At 37.2% G+C, this 16,497-nt stretch overlaps 1 protein-coding gene across 1 annotated transcript in view; it reads right to left on the bottom strand.

Moving 5' to 3' along the window:
* Positions 1-16,497, bottom strand: part of LOC118978743 (protein eyes shut homolog) — a 753,210-nt gene that overhangs the window by 257,350 nt on the left and 479,363 nt on the right. The window contains exon 9 of the mRNA XM_037034365.1: positions 11,284-11,437. Within this exon, the coding sequence (XP_036890260.1) occupies positions 11,284-11,437 (154 nt within the window). The remainder of the gene's footprint in view (positions 1-11,283; positions 11,438-16,497) is intronic.

Here is a 16,497-nt window from a genome sequence, read left to right as displayed (position 1 = left end):
TGGCCTGCAACCCAGGCATGTGCCCTGACTGGGAATCAAACCAGTGAACCTTTGCTTCACAGGCCCGTGCTCAATCCACTGAGCTACACCAGCCAGGGCATGTTGTCCTTAAACACTCTTGATGGACATTTAATAAATGTAAACTGGTATTGTATATAATTTTTGAGGCCTTCCTGTAGATTAGAAGATATGTTGCTAATAACTATAGGAAAATTATATCTGGAGAAATATACATGATGTCTTTGATCTTCCTGTCCATTAATTAATTAAATCACATTAAATTCAAGATAGAGCTGTTGAAAACTTTGGAGGAGATGCAGAAGATAGGGCCTAAAATAATTAAATGCTCAGGGAACAAAACCACGAGAAAATAAGTTTATTTAATTGGAGAGAGAAATATCTGTAGAAAACCTCATTAAAATTTTTATGAAGTGTTTTTAATAAGATGTTATAAAATAAAAAGTGGTGAGCAATTTTTCTAGTCCCAGGGCAGCAATAGAAGAAATAGACTTATATGTATGATAAACCAGAACAATAATACTATACTTTTGATGCTTTTCAAAGAACTTTCACATATATATATATATATATATATATATATATATATATATATATATATGATACTCACAGAAGCTTATATGACAGAAGATGGATGCTACTATCTTTATGTTTCAAAGAAAGGCACAGACAGGTAAAATACTTCTTTGAAATTATACAGAGAGTGCTATGCTCCCTCACTATCCCATTCCCATGGTTCTGCTCTTTTCGTCCTGTGCCTTCAGTCTGAATCCTAATGGACATAAAAATCTATCCTTTTGCCTTTGGGCAGTGCTCTGTGTTCCAATGACACATCATTGAATGGCATTATTTGTGGTTCTCTATGCCCATGCTGACGCTCACCTACAAAATTGGCCTTCTGGGTTTTGATGTGATTAGTCTTTATCTATTCTTCCTAAGTTTCACTATTTTTTTTTGTTACTCCTGACCAGAGAGAGTAGAAATATGTCATTAACACAGGAATTCAGCCTTTTGTTGCAATGGTGGAGGTTATCATGGGTGTAGCAATATGTGTCTCGTTTATTAGACAACATTCGTTTGCTTACCTGTAAGTCAAGCCCAAGCATCTTGGCCTTCATTGGTTACTAAGTGCTGATGTAGTCGTGAGCCTCACCAGTTGCAGTGAATGCTATGGTGTGCAGCCTGACTTCCCTGGGGTTGGGGTTGGGGTACGAAGGCCAGGTCCCCTTGACTCAATTCACGAGACTATGAGCATATCTATTCCAGACTTCCTGTAAGGGCAGCTGAAGCCTCTGTTGCAACTGCCTTCCAATTAAACTTCTACCTCTACTCCAGAGTTGCTTTTCTCACTGCCTCCCTGATGCTGTTCCCAAGAGCACTCCCTAATAAACTTCCTGCATGCAAATCTTTACTGTCTACTTTCAAGGAACCTGACCTAAGACACCAGTTATTAAGCCTCAGTGGCTGAGAACCAATTTCTTTAACTGCACGAATTACAACTACAGAATTTCTGTCTGTAAATATTTTTAGGAATCCTCAGGACTTCTTGCACATGGGTCTCCAAGTATCAGACTTTGCTCATAGGTGGTTTCTGTGCATCGCCAATCCAAGACATTTCTTCTTCTTTCTTCTAAGAATTTTCCACAGAGGCTATGGTCAGCTGAAACTGTGTTTCCATAACTTTTTTTTATGAGGTCTGTGTACTAGAGGAGTTGAAATTCTTTTTCAGCACAGTTTCTGCCACTTTGTCTTATTGGCAAGAATGAGGGTCACTACTGATACAATACAAGCAGGAGAATGCTCCTTTGCTTTTTATTAATTTGGAGGAGTGAAAGAAATTTCAGGGCATTGTGTAGTTCACACCAGCCCATCACATATTGAAAATTCCTGTCCTCCAAATGACGAGAGCTTTACCAACTGTCTAATAGCCTCCTCTGTAAACATTTATGGTATTTGATACAGACTTTATCCTGCAATCTCCTACTCTTTGTCTTTGTTAATATTTTGTCTGGAGTTCAGTTATCACTGGTAATTAGAATTAATCCAACTATTACAAAGTTAAAAGTAGGAGGGACCAAGGACAGAATTCTGTATACACCATAAAGCAGAAATTTACTGTCTCAGGATGCCACAGAATATTACCTAAAGGAGTAATATAAGTCTTTATTTTATATTTATTGAGTTCAAACACCTTGGCTCAATACCAGTATCTATCTATGAAAACAGCTTTCAATGAAAAAATTTAGTAAATACTTTGAAAAGTATTAAACTATTCTTAAATGAGTCTGTGTTAGGTAAAACAGAGTTCACAGATGTCAAATTGTAAAACAATTTATCTCAATATACAACTTCTTTTCATTCAGTGTATTGATGCTATCCTGGATAGTTTGTTGATGATGAAGCTGGCATAGTTTCTTTTAGTTTTGTTTAGAAAGTGAGATGGCTGGCCATTTTTTAAAATAAGTAAGATTGTCTATATTTTGACTCCACTCTGTGAGAATTGTTGTAAAGAAGTTAATCAAGATAAATATGTTGATAGAGAATGAGGCCTACCACTAAAAATGAGATTTAAAGAATTTTCACAGTAAAATATCTTTCTTGGTAGTAGTTTTAAGGCAGTAATCAAATATTCTTTAACTGCAAGGATAGATCCTAATTAGGAAGTAGTAAGGGGCCTACAGAAGCAGGTTGGAAGATATGTAGAATATACATCTACTCTATTAAATCATTACTACTTCATTTAATAAAAAAATAAGCCCTTGACATTTTCTCATAAATCTTATTTTTCAACATGTCTAATTTTTTTATTTAAATTCCCTGTGCTGCAAAGTGTTCTTTGGCTCTACCAGTTATTGCTTTTTGGCCTAAATTCCTATATATTCAGTTTACTCCTAAGCCTTCATTAGCTTCCTGTTACTTTCTTTCATAATTTTGCCTTAAAGATGATAGAGTACATACATTTTCTTTTTAATATATTTTATTGATTATGCCATTACAGTTGTCCCATTTCCCCCCTCATTCCCTTCCACCTAGCACACCCTCTCCCCCACCACTCCCCCCCCCATTTAGTTTATGTCCATGTGTCACAAGTTCTTTAGATTCTATATTTCCCATACTACTCTTGCCCTCCCCCCTGTCTACTTTCTACCTACCATCTATGGTACTTATTCTCTGTACCTTCTCCCCCCTTTTCCTCCTCCCACTCCCCTGTTGCTAACCCTCCATGTGATCTCCATTTCTATGGTTCTGCTCCTTATCCAGCTGTCCTCTTAGGTTGCTTTTGTTTTAGCTGTGATTGTTAATAACTGTGAGCTTGCTGTCTTTCACTGTTCATATTTTTTATCTTCTTTTTCTTAGATAAGTCCCTTTAATGTTTCATATAATAAGTGCTTGGTGATGATGAACCCCTTGAATTTGACCTTATCTGAAAAGCAGTTTATCTGCCCTTCTGTTCTAAATGAAAGCTTTGCTGGATAAAGCAATCTTGGCTGTAGGTCTTTGGATTTCATGACTTGAAATACTTCTTTCCAGCCCCTTCTTGCCTGTAAGGTCTCTTGAGAAATCAGCTGACAGTCGGATGGGAACTCCTTTGTAGGTGACTGTCCCCTTATCTCTTGCTGCTTCTAGGATTCTCTTCTTCATTTTAATTTTGGCTAATGTAATTATGATGTGCCTTGGTGTGTTCCTCCTTGGGTCCAACTTCTTTGGGATTCTCTGAGCTTCTTGGATTTCCTGGAAGTCTATTTCCTTTGCCAGACTGGGGAAGTTCTTCTTTATTATTTGTTCAAATAAGTTTTCCATTTGTTTCTCTTCCTCTTCCCCTTCTGGTATCCCTGTAATTGGGACCTTGGAACGTTTAAAGATGCCCTGGAGGTTCCTAAGCCTCTCCTCATTTTTTTGGATTCTTGTTTCTTTCTTCTTTTCTATTTGGTCATTTTTTCTTCCTTCTGGTCCACTCCCTTGATTTGAGTCCCAGTTTCCTTTCCATCACTATTGGTTTCCTGTGCATTTCCCTTCATTTCAATTAGTTTAGCCTTCATGTGTTCCTCTAATTTGTGACTAAAATCAACCAGTTCTGTGAGCATCTTGATCACCAGTGTTTTGAACTATGCATCTCATAGGTTGGTTATCTCTTGGTCGCTTAAAAGTATTGACTCCGGGGCTTTGATTTGTTCTTCTGTTTGAGCCATAATGTTTTGGTTTGTTTGCGCCTGTTCTTTATGAGGGGCGGAGCCTTAGATGTTCACCAGGGCAGGGTGACCCAGTTGCTGGGTTGTGATGTTGTATGTGGGGGCGGGGTCAGAGAGGGGCAATGGCGTTTGTTCCACTCTCTCGGATTTCAGTCCCCTCTGCTGCTTCCCACAAGCAAATTGGCCCCTCTGGTGCTGGTTCCCGGGTGTGTGGGCCTGTGTACCCTCCAGGACCCTGTGGGTCTCTCCAACAAACTCTCTGTGAGCCTGGGAGCTTCTCCCAGCACTTTGACCCTGAGAGTTTTTTCAATTGGTGCTTTTAAACTTTAATTCACATCGCTGGGGCCGTAGCCTGCACAGTCTGTCTCACTGCTCACTCCTTTGACTGGTTTATCTGTGCATGAATGTGTGACCCTGGTCAGCCAGGCGCCTTGCACCCTTACTGGGTCCACCTGTTGCCACCTCACACCTGGGATCTGCCAACAGCTGCCTGTGCGCCTAGGTCAGTCTGGTCCAGCCGCTTTTTACTGTGTGACCCTGCTCCACCAACCGCTGACTCCCCGCCCTCACCAGGCTAGATGAATGGTTTGTTGTTGTCAGACTTCAGCACAGTTCAAATTTTCATGTTTTTGGTTGTGTTTTTGTTATTAAAACTTTATTGTCTTTAAACTTGGTTGTGTGAGGAGACACAGTGTTTCCAGCTACGCCTCCATCTTGGCCAGAAGTCCTAGAGTACACATATTTTAGAATTACAAAGAGACAAGGCTGTTAGGGATTGAAGTTCATGTTGCCATATTTTCTGCCACCATAAAGTAAACTTCCTCAATATTCCTTTCTGACAGTTGTAGAAGTCCATCACTAATAATAAAGGATGAAAGGATGTGAAGCCTTTCGCAGCATACATGACTAATTTTGAAAATAATTTCTTAGCTTTTATTTTAATTTATTATGATGTTCTGCATTAGAAATTGTGTTTCATGATGATTTGCTGAAGAGCTAACCCTTGATCTTCATGTTCTCATCAGACCCAATTTCCATACAGTTTCCTATGTGAGCCATGGTGTCATTCTGCATAATGGCATCTTTGCTGATCTTTTTTCTATCTGCTGTCCCCTTGATAAATTCTTAATCTTTTTTCAAAATCCAGTTCACTTTCCACGCTGTGTTATAGCTGTACTTGCCAACTGTTATCTTTCTTTCTTCTCACTAGAGTCTTTATGGTTGCTCTCAGGATTTGAGGGGTAACTAGTTTCCTGGTCTGTTGCAGCATCTCAACACACCAGAAGATGACAAATTGTGGACCTGAGTCTACACTTTTATAACTTTGCTAAAAGTCATTCAATTTGGAAAAAATTGATCTGAATTTCAGGTAAGAGGGACATATGTGATTGTATAGATAAACAATCACTTGAAAATTTTTACAAATATTAAACTGGCTAGTTGAGGCCAGTAACATAAGATTCAGTGAATATACTGTGTAGTTTCAGGTTTACATTCAGATTATGATGCCTTTGCTCAGAAAGTTTCATTTATTTCTGCATTAATAAGCACCAAACTGATACTTAACTTCTTTGTTCCTTAAAATATATGCAAATTTCAAAGACAACTATATATGTTAGCAGAAGACTTGATCCAATATCCTAAACAATACTAAAATAATCAACTTCTATATTCACAGATATTCTTTACAATTTTTCTTAATATTAACTGTAAGAAATGTTTATTTTACAGTAGCTATTCACAACTGAATACAAATGAACTATACTATAACTTGCTTCCTAGCTGGTATTGATGTATACTATATATGGACATGTTATATGTGAATACTGTCATAGGTATGGATTAAGGAACAAGAGAAATGTTTAGATTTATGTATTTACATGCATGTCAATTTAATAACAAAGTATTATACTGAATTTCCCATTTGAGTACTAGTTTTCCTACATTTCCTCTAAGAAATACCAGATGGAAGAGGTGATGGAAACTATACAGAAATTAACATTGAACTGATGGTCTGACCTTTTTAAGATGAAAAGCTTGCCAAACTTTCCATATTGACATGGCAACATTTTATGAATAAATCTAATATCTTTTAGATTTAGCACAGTTCAAAAGTCACCATCTGTTTCAAGAAGTGAAGTTTCTCACTATGACACAGTTTCTTGGCTCTAAGACTAAACACAGGCAATCCATAGTTTATATAACATTAACTATCAGTACTGTGTGAGAAACTTTTATAGATTTTAGAATATGAGAAATATGAACATTCTCAATTATTCTCAAAATTACAGTTGATAATACATTATGGATATTCTTTCTTCTCACATAAACTTGAACAATTCTCCCATTCATTCTCTGTATGAAGTTCTAAGTCAATACCAGCTGGGTAGCAAGTTGCAATGACAAAGCATTTATGTGGGGAAAAAGGCAAAGCACTAGAATCTGATTTTGAGCAGGGTTTTCTGAAAGGCCTTTGACAAATTAAATATGAGTATTATAAGAAGCTGTATTTTGTTCCTTTCTTATTTTTTGATAATTTACTAGTAAATCTCTTCATTTGATATAGTCAAAATCAATCCTACTCAGAATCTTTTCATTTTCCATTTTCTGAGTTTAATGTTGGTTTTGCATTATAATAAATTTTTAATCTACTTCTTTCATCAAACAACTGTGGGAAATAATAATAAGATCAAACAGGAGGTAGCAATGGGTCCATTTACAAAACTCAGCAGCAGTTTTTATTAGTTCATTTTGGTTTTTTTGGCCAGATATCTAAGAAGGTAATGTGACAAAAATAACTGCAATTGTTTTACCTGATGTTTGAGTAGTGCTAGGCTTCTTGTTGCCCAGCTACTTAGAAACTTTTCTAGCTTTTGTCCAATTGGTATTAAACCAGCTTGCATTTCTTTACACTGACCTGCTACCAAAACGTGCTTGATAGGGATGTATTCTGGCATGCAATTCTTGGCCAACATCCACTTGGCTTTGGCTACCCTAAGAGCTTGTGAACCAGAATTAATTATTAGATATTAGAGTATACCTTAGATTCCTACATGGGTAACTTTGTATCTCAAGATGAATCTTTGAGGAAATGTCAGGTGTTTGGGGTGGTGGAATACAGTGAAGGTAAAAAAGGTTATGTGGCTTTTAAACATGCAGATAACACAGTAAATAACCTAGGGAAAAGAGCATAGGATTTCTTTAGAGAACAAAATAACAGGTAAAGAGATAGATTTTGTATAGGAAAGACACAAAAGGTGCCAGAAAAATTTAAACTTCAGAAACTTTAAAAAGTATATATATAGTGTGACAGTTTTTCTGAATTTTGCCAAAGGAGAATAACCTTTGTGAAAACCAAGGCTCTTTCTCTGTGATCCCTTTCAAATTTTTTTAAAAATGAAAGACAAACTGTGCATGAGTATGAATTACAATGTATCTATAGAACTGTGATCTCTGCTCCATTTCATTTAAGAAGAACTTCTATCTTGATACTGAATTGACCTCAATCACTACGAGTGGTTTATTCAAGTTTGTTTTACTTCTGTTATCTACCCTACAGATATAATGCAGATTTAGTATAAAAAATACTGACATGTTTATTCTCTGGGGCTAATAACAAAATAAAATTCAAGGCCATCTTCTACATGTTTACTTTAGAACTCATTCCATTGATTTTTTAAAATAAATTCTTATCAGTCTGGCTATGGTATTTTATTAAGAACACTTAAATATAAGAAAAAACTCCATCAATATTCATATATTTACAAATAACTGAATACCCATGCTTTTCAGGGAGAAATTTATTATGAATTTTCATAGGAAGAATCTTCTTCATGAGAATTAGGGTGCTAGGATGAGCTGTAAAACAAGACCCATCCTTTTCATGTTAAATTATGCCTGGTGAAGGATGGGAAGTCCTAAGTGTAAAACTAGACACCATCAAAGTCCTTAAGAAAACATAGGCAGTAAAATCTTGAGCATTTGTCATAGCAATATTTTTTCTTTTCTTTAACTGAATTTATTGCGATGACACTGATTTATCCTCCCTTCGCCCTCTTCTACCTTCTCCCATTCCCCCTTCCCTCTGGTAATCAGCACACTGTTGTATCTTTTCTGATATATCTCTCCTTAGGCAAGGGAAGGAAAAGAAAAAGTAGACAAATGGGATTACATCAAACTAAATAGTTTTTGCATAGTAAGGGAAACTATCAACAAATGAAGGCACAACCCACTAAGTGAAAGAACATATTTGCCAATGAGACATTTGATAAGGAGTTAATACCCAAAATTTATAAATAACTCAAACAACTCAACACCAAGAAGCAAACTATTTAATTAAAAATGAGCAAAGAATCTGAATAGACACTTCTCCAAAGGAGATATACATATGACTAATAGACATATGAAAAGATACTAAAGTAACTAATCACCAGAGAAACATATATTAAAACCACAATGAGATTATCACTTCACACAAGTCAGAATGACTATCATCAATAAATCCTCAAATGACCAGTGTTGGCAAGTTTGTAGAGAAAAGGAACACTTGTCCTGGGGCACTGTTGGTGGGATGCAGACTGGTGCAGCCACTGTGGAAAACTGTATGGAATTTCCTCAAAAAATTAAAAATGAAACCACCTTATGACTCAGTGATACTACTTTTGGGAATATATCCAAAGAGAGTCAAAGCACTGATTCAGAAGAATACATGCCCCCTACATTCACTGCAGTGGTACTTACAACCAAGATGTGGAAGCAGTCCAAGTGCCCATCAGTGAATGAGTGGGTAAAAAAGCTGTGGTACATTTACACAGTGAAATAATATTTAGCTATAAAATAAAGGAAATCTTACCTTTTGTGACTGTGTGGATGAACTTTGAGGGTATTATGTTAAGTGATACAAGCCAGTCAGACAAAGACAAATAACATATGAATTCGCTTATATGTGGAATCTAATGAACAATATAAACAAAATAGAAACAGACTCACAGGTGCAGAGAACAGACTGACAGCTGTCAGAGGGAGAGGGGTTGAGGGCTGGGTGATATAGGTGAAGGGATTAAGAAAAAAGAGTAAAAAATTTACTACATAAATTTAAATAATTTGTATTTGCTATATGAATTTAAATGCTGTATATAACAGTAATATGCAATGTGTAATATAGTTGTAGTGTCAGCCTTTAACACAACCTATGGTCACCTTGAGGTCTTGTAGGATATTGCCTCGAAGATAAAGCAGATTTTCATTTTTGCATCAGTAGAGATACCTGTTTTTTACTTTCTAAATTTTTGATAAAATTAACTGAAAGGTTTGGAATGTCTTTGGTTTTCAGTTTTACTAAAAGTATTGACATTTTTTTACAAGATAATTTCAACTTCAGGCTACCTAAGTATCTGAGTGGTTTACTTGAGGACTGTCCCATTTGATCATCATTACTTAAAGGCAAAAAATAAAATTATTTAAAGAAAGTTTGCCCCAAAATAAAAATCATGTTGTATGCAATCAGATGTGCCATTGCTCATATGAAATGATGATATTATTTAGAATTATGGTATTATTAATAGAAATAACTTTTAAATTGGTATCCAAATTATTCAACGTCTCATTTGCCTGTTTTTGGTGGTGGGGGGATCAACTGCTAACCTTGTAAGAGAGATAATCTGAAATTTTGTTTTGCCCACATAGATCTTAGTGTTCCTAAAGGGTGTGTCTAATTTATGAATTATAATTTCCTAACCTTTGGGTAATTTCATTGCCTTCCTGTCATAATCAACTGAGTTACTCAGGCTAGATACCTTCACTTCTTGTTTGCAGACATTTACTGAAGGAGCAACTTCCCCTCTGAAATCCTGGCTCAGTGCATTAAAAATGAGTAAAAACATCCTTGCCTTTATATGGCATTTCTATATTCTGATTGGTGTCAATTCCCTTGATTTCATTTTTGGATTGATGCAGACCCTGGAAAATTTTATTTGATTTATATAACCTTCATAGGTTAGCCAAGACTCCTGCTGATCAGACTCACTTCTCCAATTGTCATATAACATATAAGCTCAGATCCAAAATATTACTTTAGACTGAGATAGAGTGACTTTAGAGACCATTATCATTAGATTGCTATACTGATAAAGAATTTTCAATTCTTGGCTGCTATGTGAAAATTTCATTCAGTAATGCCTTCAGGATGTGACCTCTGCATGTAGCCATTTCTCTCTTCTGCAATTTCTTTATTTTGAAGCCTGAATTAATTTTAAGACTGCCTTCCAAAAATTTGTATGTTCCAGAAAGATATTTCCATTTAATATTCATTTTTTCTATTGGATTTCCTTTTTCTGTGCAGAGTCATACCCCCAACTCCCTACCAGTTTCCAACAGCTGTACCCTTTCACTCAATAGATATTTTGTTAAACACTTGAACTACACTTTATTCCAGTTGAACAACCTGACTTTATTTGCTCCATGATATTTTCAAAGAAATCGATTCCTTTTTATGTACAATTTGATTATATCAAATTATATCTTAATTTAATTGTAGTTTACCCTACTACCTTGCAGAATATTTGGCTCGTCTAAAACATCTGCTGAAATGAGACATTTGGTCCGGGCCAAATGGTCCTTAGTTCAAATAGCCCCAAACATTTATGTGTACATGTGGTGTGCAGGAGTAATACATACAAAATCCTATCATGTTTTATCGGCCTAATAATTGTGCTGCTGCTGTACTGCCAATAATAACTCTTCTTGCCTCAGCAGCCCAGCTGGTAATGGCACATGGGTCAGGCAGATGGGTTGGGGTTAGAATCTTGCAGGAAATGGGAGTTACATTAATTGTTCATGTCTTGGATAGAATCAACTTTCAAGGACATTTTGGCTTGGACCAAATATCTCTGCGGATGTTTTGGACAGGACAAAATTTCCACTAGTTCTCTACCAAACTGGAAAAAATAAGATTAGCAAAACAATTTTCAGATGAACCTTTTTGTCTTTCTGTATTCAGGTGACTGTTATACACATAAATAACACTTGAAAAATAAGGTCGAGCACTGGAGTTCAAAGAATACTGTGGGGCACTTACCGTATGGTGATAGGGACGAATGCATTTGTGTTAATGGTATAATCAGCAGAAAGAGTCAAACTATTTTGGGAACTTCCACATCCATATTTAACATTGGGCCTTCCTTCCACAAGAAATAAATGAAGAAACTGCTGTCCAAAATTCTTCTCACTACCTTTAAGAAGACAATTACGGAACAGTAGAGAGAAACTTAGATTTGTTATATTTAATAACAATCTTTTATTTAACAGATACAATTTTTGCCCTCAAGGAATATGTAACAGTCCTATGTTAGAAAGGCACAATACTTTCCACAGGCTGAAAATAGTGTGATGTTAACAGCATTAACTTGATATGAGATTAATGTTTCACTCTGTTTACTAATAGAGAGATGACCTTAACTATTTTGAGTCCCACTTCCTTATATATTATAATGGGATAATCAGAGGAACTAATTTGTAGAACTATTGTGATAATTAAGGAAAATAATAAATGAAAAGTGCCTGGCACATACTGAATATTGAATAATTTGACTTATTATTTATATTTTAATTTCAGTATCTTTCATAGAAATAGAAATGATAAATTTTAAAGAAAAAAAGAGGAACATTCTCCCTTCCTCCAGCCCATCCTTCACCTCACTTTGATGCATTCTCTTCTATTGTGTATTTAACCACATAAAAATATTTTTATAGTGTGATTTTATTTTTAAAAATAATAAAATAATGTAAAAATAGTTTTATTAACCTTTCTCTTTTTATTTAACAATACATTTTAGACATCTTCCCATGTAAGTAATGTTTTTTAAAAGATTTTATTTATTTATCTTTAGAGGGGAAGGGAAGGAGAGAAGGAGAGAAATATCAATGTATGGTTGCCTCTCATGAGTCCCCTGCTGGGAACTGGCCTGCAACCCAGGCATGTGCCCTGACTGGGAATCGATTGTGTGGTTTGCAGGCTCTGAGCTACACCAGCCAGGCGTTTTTTAAAAACATTCTTAATTGGAATTTAACTCATACAGAAAAATCACATGATTTAAGCATACGGCTCACTGTATTATCAGAAAATGAATCTGCTCATGCAAACACTATCAAGAAAAAGAATATTATTTACATTGTCAGAAATTCTATCAATCAATACTTGTTTCTTTACTCCACCAAAAGGAACCACAATCCTGATGTTTAACCGCTAGGACTACTTCTGCTTGATTTTAGTCTTCTTATTAGTGGATCACACTATATATACTCTTTTGTGTCTATGTGCTTTTGCATATTATGTTTGAGAGATCACATTCATGCTAGAATTTGTTAATTTCCACTGCTTTGATATTCTATTAAATAAATATTCATACTTCAGTTATTGCCTTTTTCTATAGACAGACATTTTCCTCCCAGTTTTTGGCTATTATGAATAATGCTGCTATGACAATCTCATGTGTGTCTCATGTGTTGAAGTGCATGTGCTTCTGTTATATGTACAACTAGGGGCTAAATTGCTCTGTGAGTATGAATATTATCAATTTAGCAGCTATTGCCAGTGTTCCAAAATGACACTTCAATTTAATATCTTATCTGCATATATGTAAGAGTTATAGCTGATCCATATTTTTACCATCACTTGGGATTGTCAACCTGTAGATTTAACTATTCTGTTTATTTTGTAACTTTAAGTTTTTTCATATTAGGGAAATTGAACATAATTTCATGCTTAGTGGCTATTTTGACATCCTCTTTTGTGAAGTGTCAGTTTGCATTTCTTGTTCATATTTCTATTTGTTTATTTTTTCTGTTATTGATTATATAGATATAAATATATATGTCATATTTATACCTATATTTATGTGTATAGGATACATGCTTTTTGTAAACCATATATATTGAAAATAACTTCTCTAATTCTGTAGACTGTCTTATCAATCTCTTCAGGGTGAGTTTTGATGAACAAAAGTTTTTAATTTTAGTGTAGGTCAATTTATTAATTGTTTTCTTTGTGATAAACTTAGTACTTTTTATGTCATCCATTGGATAAAACAATTGTATTAAGGATTTAATGGAGGCTGGAAGATGGCGGTGGAGTAGGACAAAGGATTTCACTTCCCTTCATGCGCCGGAGAAAAACCGGGCTGATCTGCAGAGGAGCGCAGCAGATACTCAACAGGGACCCAGCATATAGGAAGGCAGGACCCCAGAAAGTGTAGCGGACACTGAATGACCAGAGGTTGAGGAGAGGAGGTGACTGCAGATCATCAAGGTATGAGGGAACAGCGCAGAGGCTGCAGGCCCTCCGCCGGGCTGCACCAGGGCCCTGGCTGGTCACCCCGGTCTCTGAGAGCTGAGGGTGGGCAACAACAACCCTGGGAGAGAACTAGTCACCGGCACCCTCTCTATCCACCAGGGCACAGATTGGAAAACACCAGGAGAGATCCGTTTGCCTGTAGTGGCAGAGAGAGGAGTGGGCATTGGGAAGTAAACCAGAGAGCTCTGATAACTTGTGGAGTCAGGCTGCGGTGGCCTGCTTGGGGAACTGAGTCGCCCCTGTGTTCACACAGTCAAGGGGAGCTGCAGGTTACTGGCAGTGCCCCTGGAAGAGTGCCAGTTGGTCAGCTCCATCCCTACCCAGCCAGGCACAGACCGAGAAGCATTGGGAGTCAGGCTGTTGTCAGCTTGGGGAACTGAGAGCGCTGGACTTGAGCCAGTGCTCCCACAGTCTCAGGGAGCTGCGGGCTACTGGCAGGGCCCCTGGAAGAGCACCAGTCACCAGCTCTATCCCTACCCAGCTGGGCGCAGACTGAGAAGCACTGGGAGTCAGGCTGTGGCTGCTGGCTTGGAAGAATTTTGAGTTGCCCTGTGTGTGCAGCCACAGCACTGGGAAAGGTCCAAGCCAAAGCCTGTGAGACCAGGAAAGCCTGGCTGGCAGTGGGTGCCCTTACTCCAGGCCAGGGCTGGGAAGCCTGGGGAAAAACCTGCTCTCAGTGGGGTGTGGGAGAGCAGTGCCAGTCTGGATCTTGGGAAGGCACTGGCGAGACCAGCTGAGTTCACCTAAATGAGAGAAGGGCCACACTAATAGCTCCTCAGGCTGCTGCAGCTAGTGAGACCAGAAGAAAAGGTTTGACCAGCTGGAAACCAACAAGAGGAGTAGGTGGAAGTGGAAAACACCAAGATGCCTGCAGGAGACTGCACCACTGAATTTCACTGGCATCCTACCACAGAAGTTCACACCATAAACCTAGGGAACTAGAACAGATCACTTTAAGAAGCTGAGGCCAATGAGAAGAGCAACACAAACAATGGGAAGACAAAGAAACAATCCCCAAATGAAAGAAAAGGAGGAAGTCTCAGAAAGAATGTTAGATGAAATAGAGGCAAGCCAACTATTAGATATTGAATTCAAAGCACTGGTTATCAGGAAATTCAAAGAGCTTACAATGAGCTACCAGAAACTACATGGGAGCTACAATGAACTCTCTGCAAACTATACCAACATGAAAAAGGAAATAGAAACCACCAGTAAAGGCCAAGAGGAAATGAAGAATACAATTTCTGAACTAAAGAACACAGTAGAAGGTATGAAGAATAGAATCAATGAGGCAGAAGATCGCATAAGTGAGATCGAAGACAAGATAGAAAGAATCTCCCAGACGGCCGAAGTAATGGATAAGAGACTCAGAAAAAATGAGGAGAATTTAAGAGAAATGCAAGACAACATGAAATGTAATAATATCCAAATAATAGGAATACCAGAAGGAGAGGAAGAGGAACAAGGGATAGAAAACCTACCGGAAAGAGTAATAATGGGAAATTTTCCTAAGTTGAGGAGAGATAAAGTCACACGGACTCAGGAATCGCAGAGAGTCCCAATCAGGTGGAACCCAAAGAGGCCTACTGCAAGACACATCATCATTAAAATGGCAAATCTCCAAGACAAAGAGAAAATCCTAAAGGCAGCAAGGGAGAAAAAGGAAGTAACATACAAGGGGGGTCCCAATAAGATTGGCTACTGACTTCTCAATGGAAACACTCCAAGCAAGAAGAGAATGGCAAGAAATATTCCAAGTAATGAGAAACAGAGACCTACAACCAAGGCTACTGTACCCAGCAAGGCTCTCAGTCAAGATAGAAGGCCAAATAAAGAGCTTCCAAGACAAAAGAAGTCTAAAAGAATACGCTTCCACCAAACCAGCTCTACAGGAATTACTAAAAGGGCTACTTTAAGGAAAGGAAGGAAAAGAGAGAGACGGAGAGGAACACAGGTACATAAATGGCAATGAGTAAGTACCTTTCAATAATAACCTTAAATGTAAATGGATTAAATGCACCAATTAAAAGACATAGAATAGCTGAATGGATAAGAAAGCATGACCCACACATATGTTGCCTGCAAGAGACCCACCTATAAGAGACACATAAGGTTCAACACCCATTTATGATAAAGCTACTCAGAAAAATGGGAATAGAAGGAGCATTCCTCAATATAATAAAGGCCATATATGAATAAATCTAACCAAGGAGGCAAAAGACCTGTATGCAGGTCAAAAGACCACCACAGACTAAAAGTAAAAGGATGGAAACAAATTTTCCAAGCAAATGGACAAGAAAAAAAAGCCGGGGTAGCAATTCTCATATCAGACAAAATAGACTTCAAAAAAAGGGCCATAAAGAGAGACCTAGAAGGTCACTTCATAATACTCAAGGGAAGAATCCACCAAGAAGACATTAACATCATAAATATATATGCACCCAACATAGGAGCACCCAAATATATAAAGAACATCCTAGAGGACCTCAAGAAAGATATTGACAGCAACACAATTATAGTAGGGGATTTAACACCCCACTGTCTAAAATGGACAAATCTTCCAAACAAAATATCAAAAAAGATATTGCAGCATTAAATGACACCCTAGATGAAATGGACCTATTGATATATATAGAGCCCTCCATCCCAAAGAAGCTAACTACACATTCTTTTCAAATGCACATGGAACATTTTCAAAGATAGACCACATGATAGGACACAAAACAAGTCTCAACAAATTCAGGAAAATAGAAATCATACCAAGCATTTTCTCTGATCACAAGGGACTGAAATTGGAAACCAACCCCACAGGAAAAAACCCAAAACACCCAAAATCATGGAGACTGAACAGTATGCTATTAAACAATGAATGGGTCAAGATTGAAATTAGGGAAGAAATCAAAAAGTTTCTGGAAACAAATGAAAATGAACTCACAACAA

Source organism: Sturnira hondurensis, unplaced genomic scaffold (genome assembly GCF_014824575.4).
Source record: "Sturnira hondurensis isolate 20B ecotype Veracruz unplaced genomic scaffold, ASM1482457v3 Scaffold0022136, whole genome shotgun sequence".
NCBI lineage: Eukaryota > Metazoa > Chordata > Mammalia > Chiroptera > Phyllostomidae > Sturnira > Sturnira hondurensis.
Note: the sequence above shows the minus strand (reverse complement) of the source record. Positions and strands in the feature narration are given on the sequence as shown.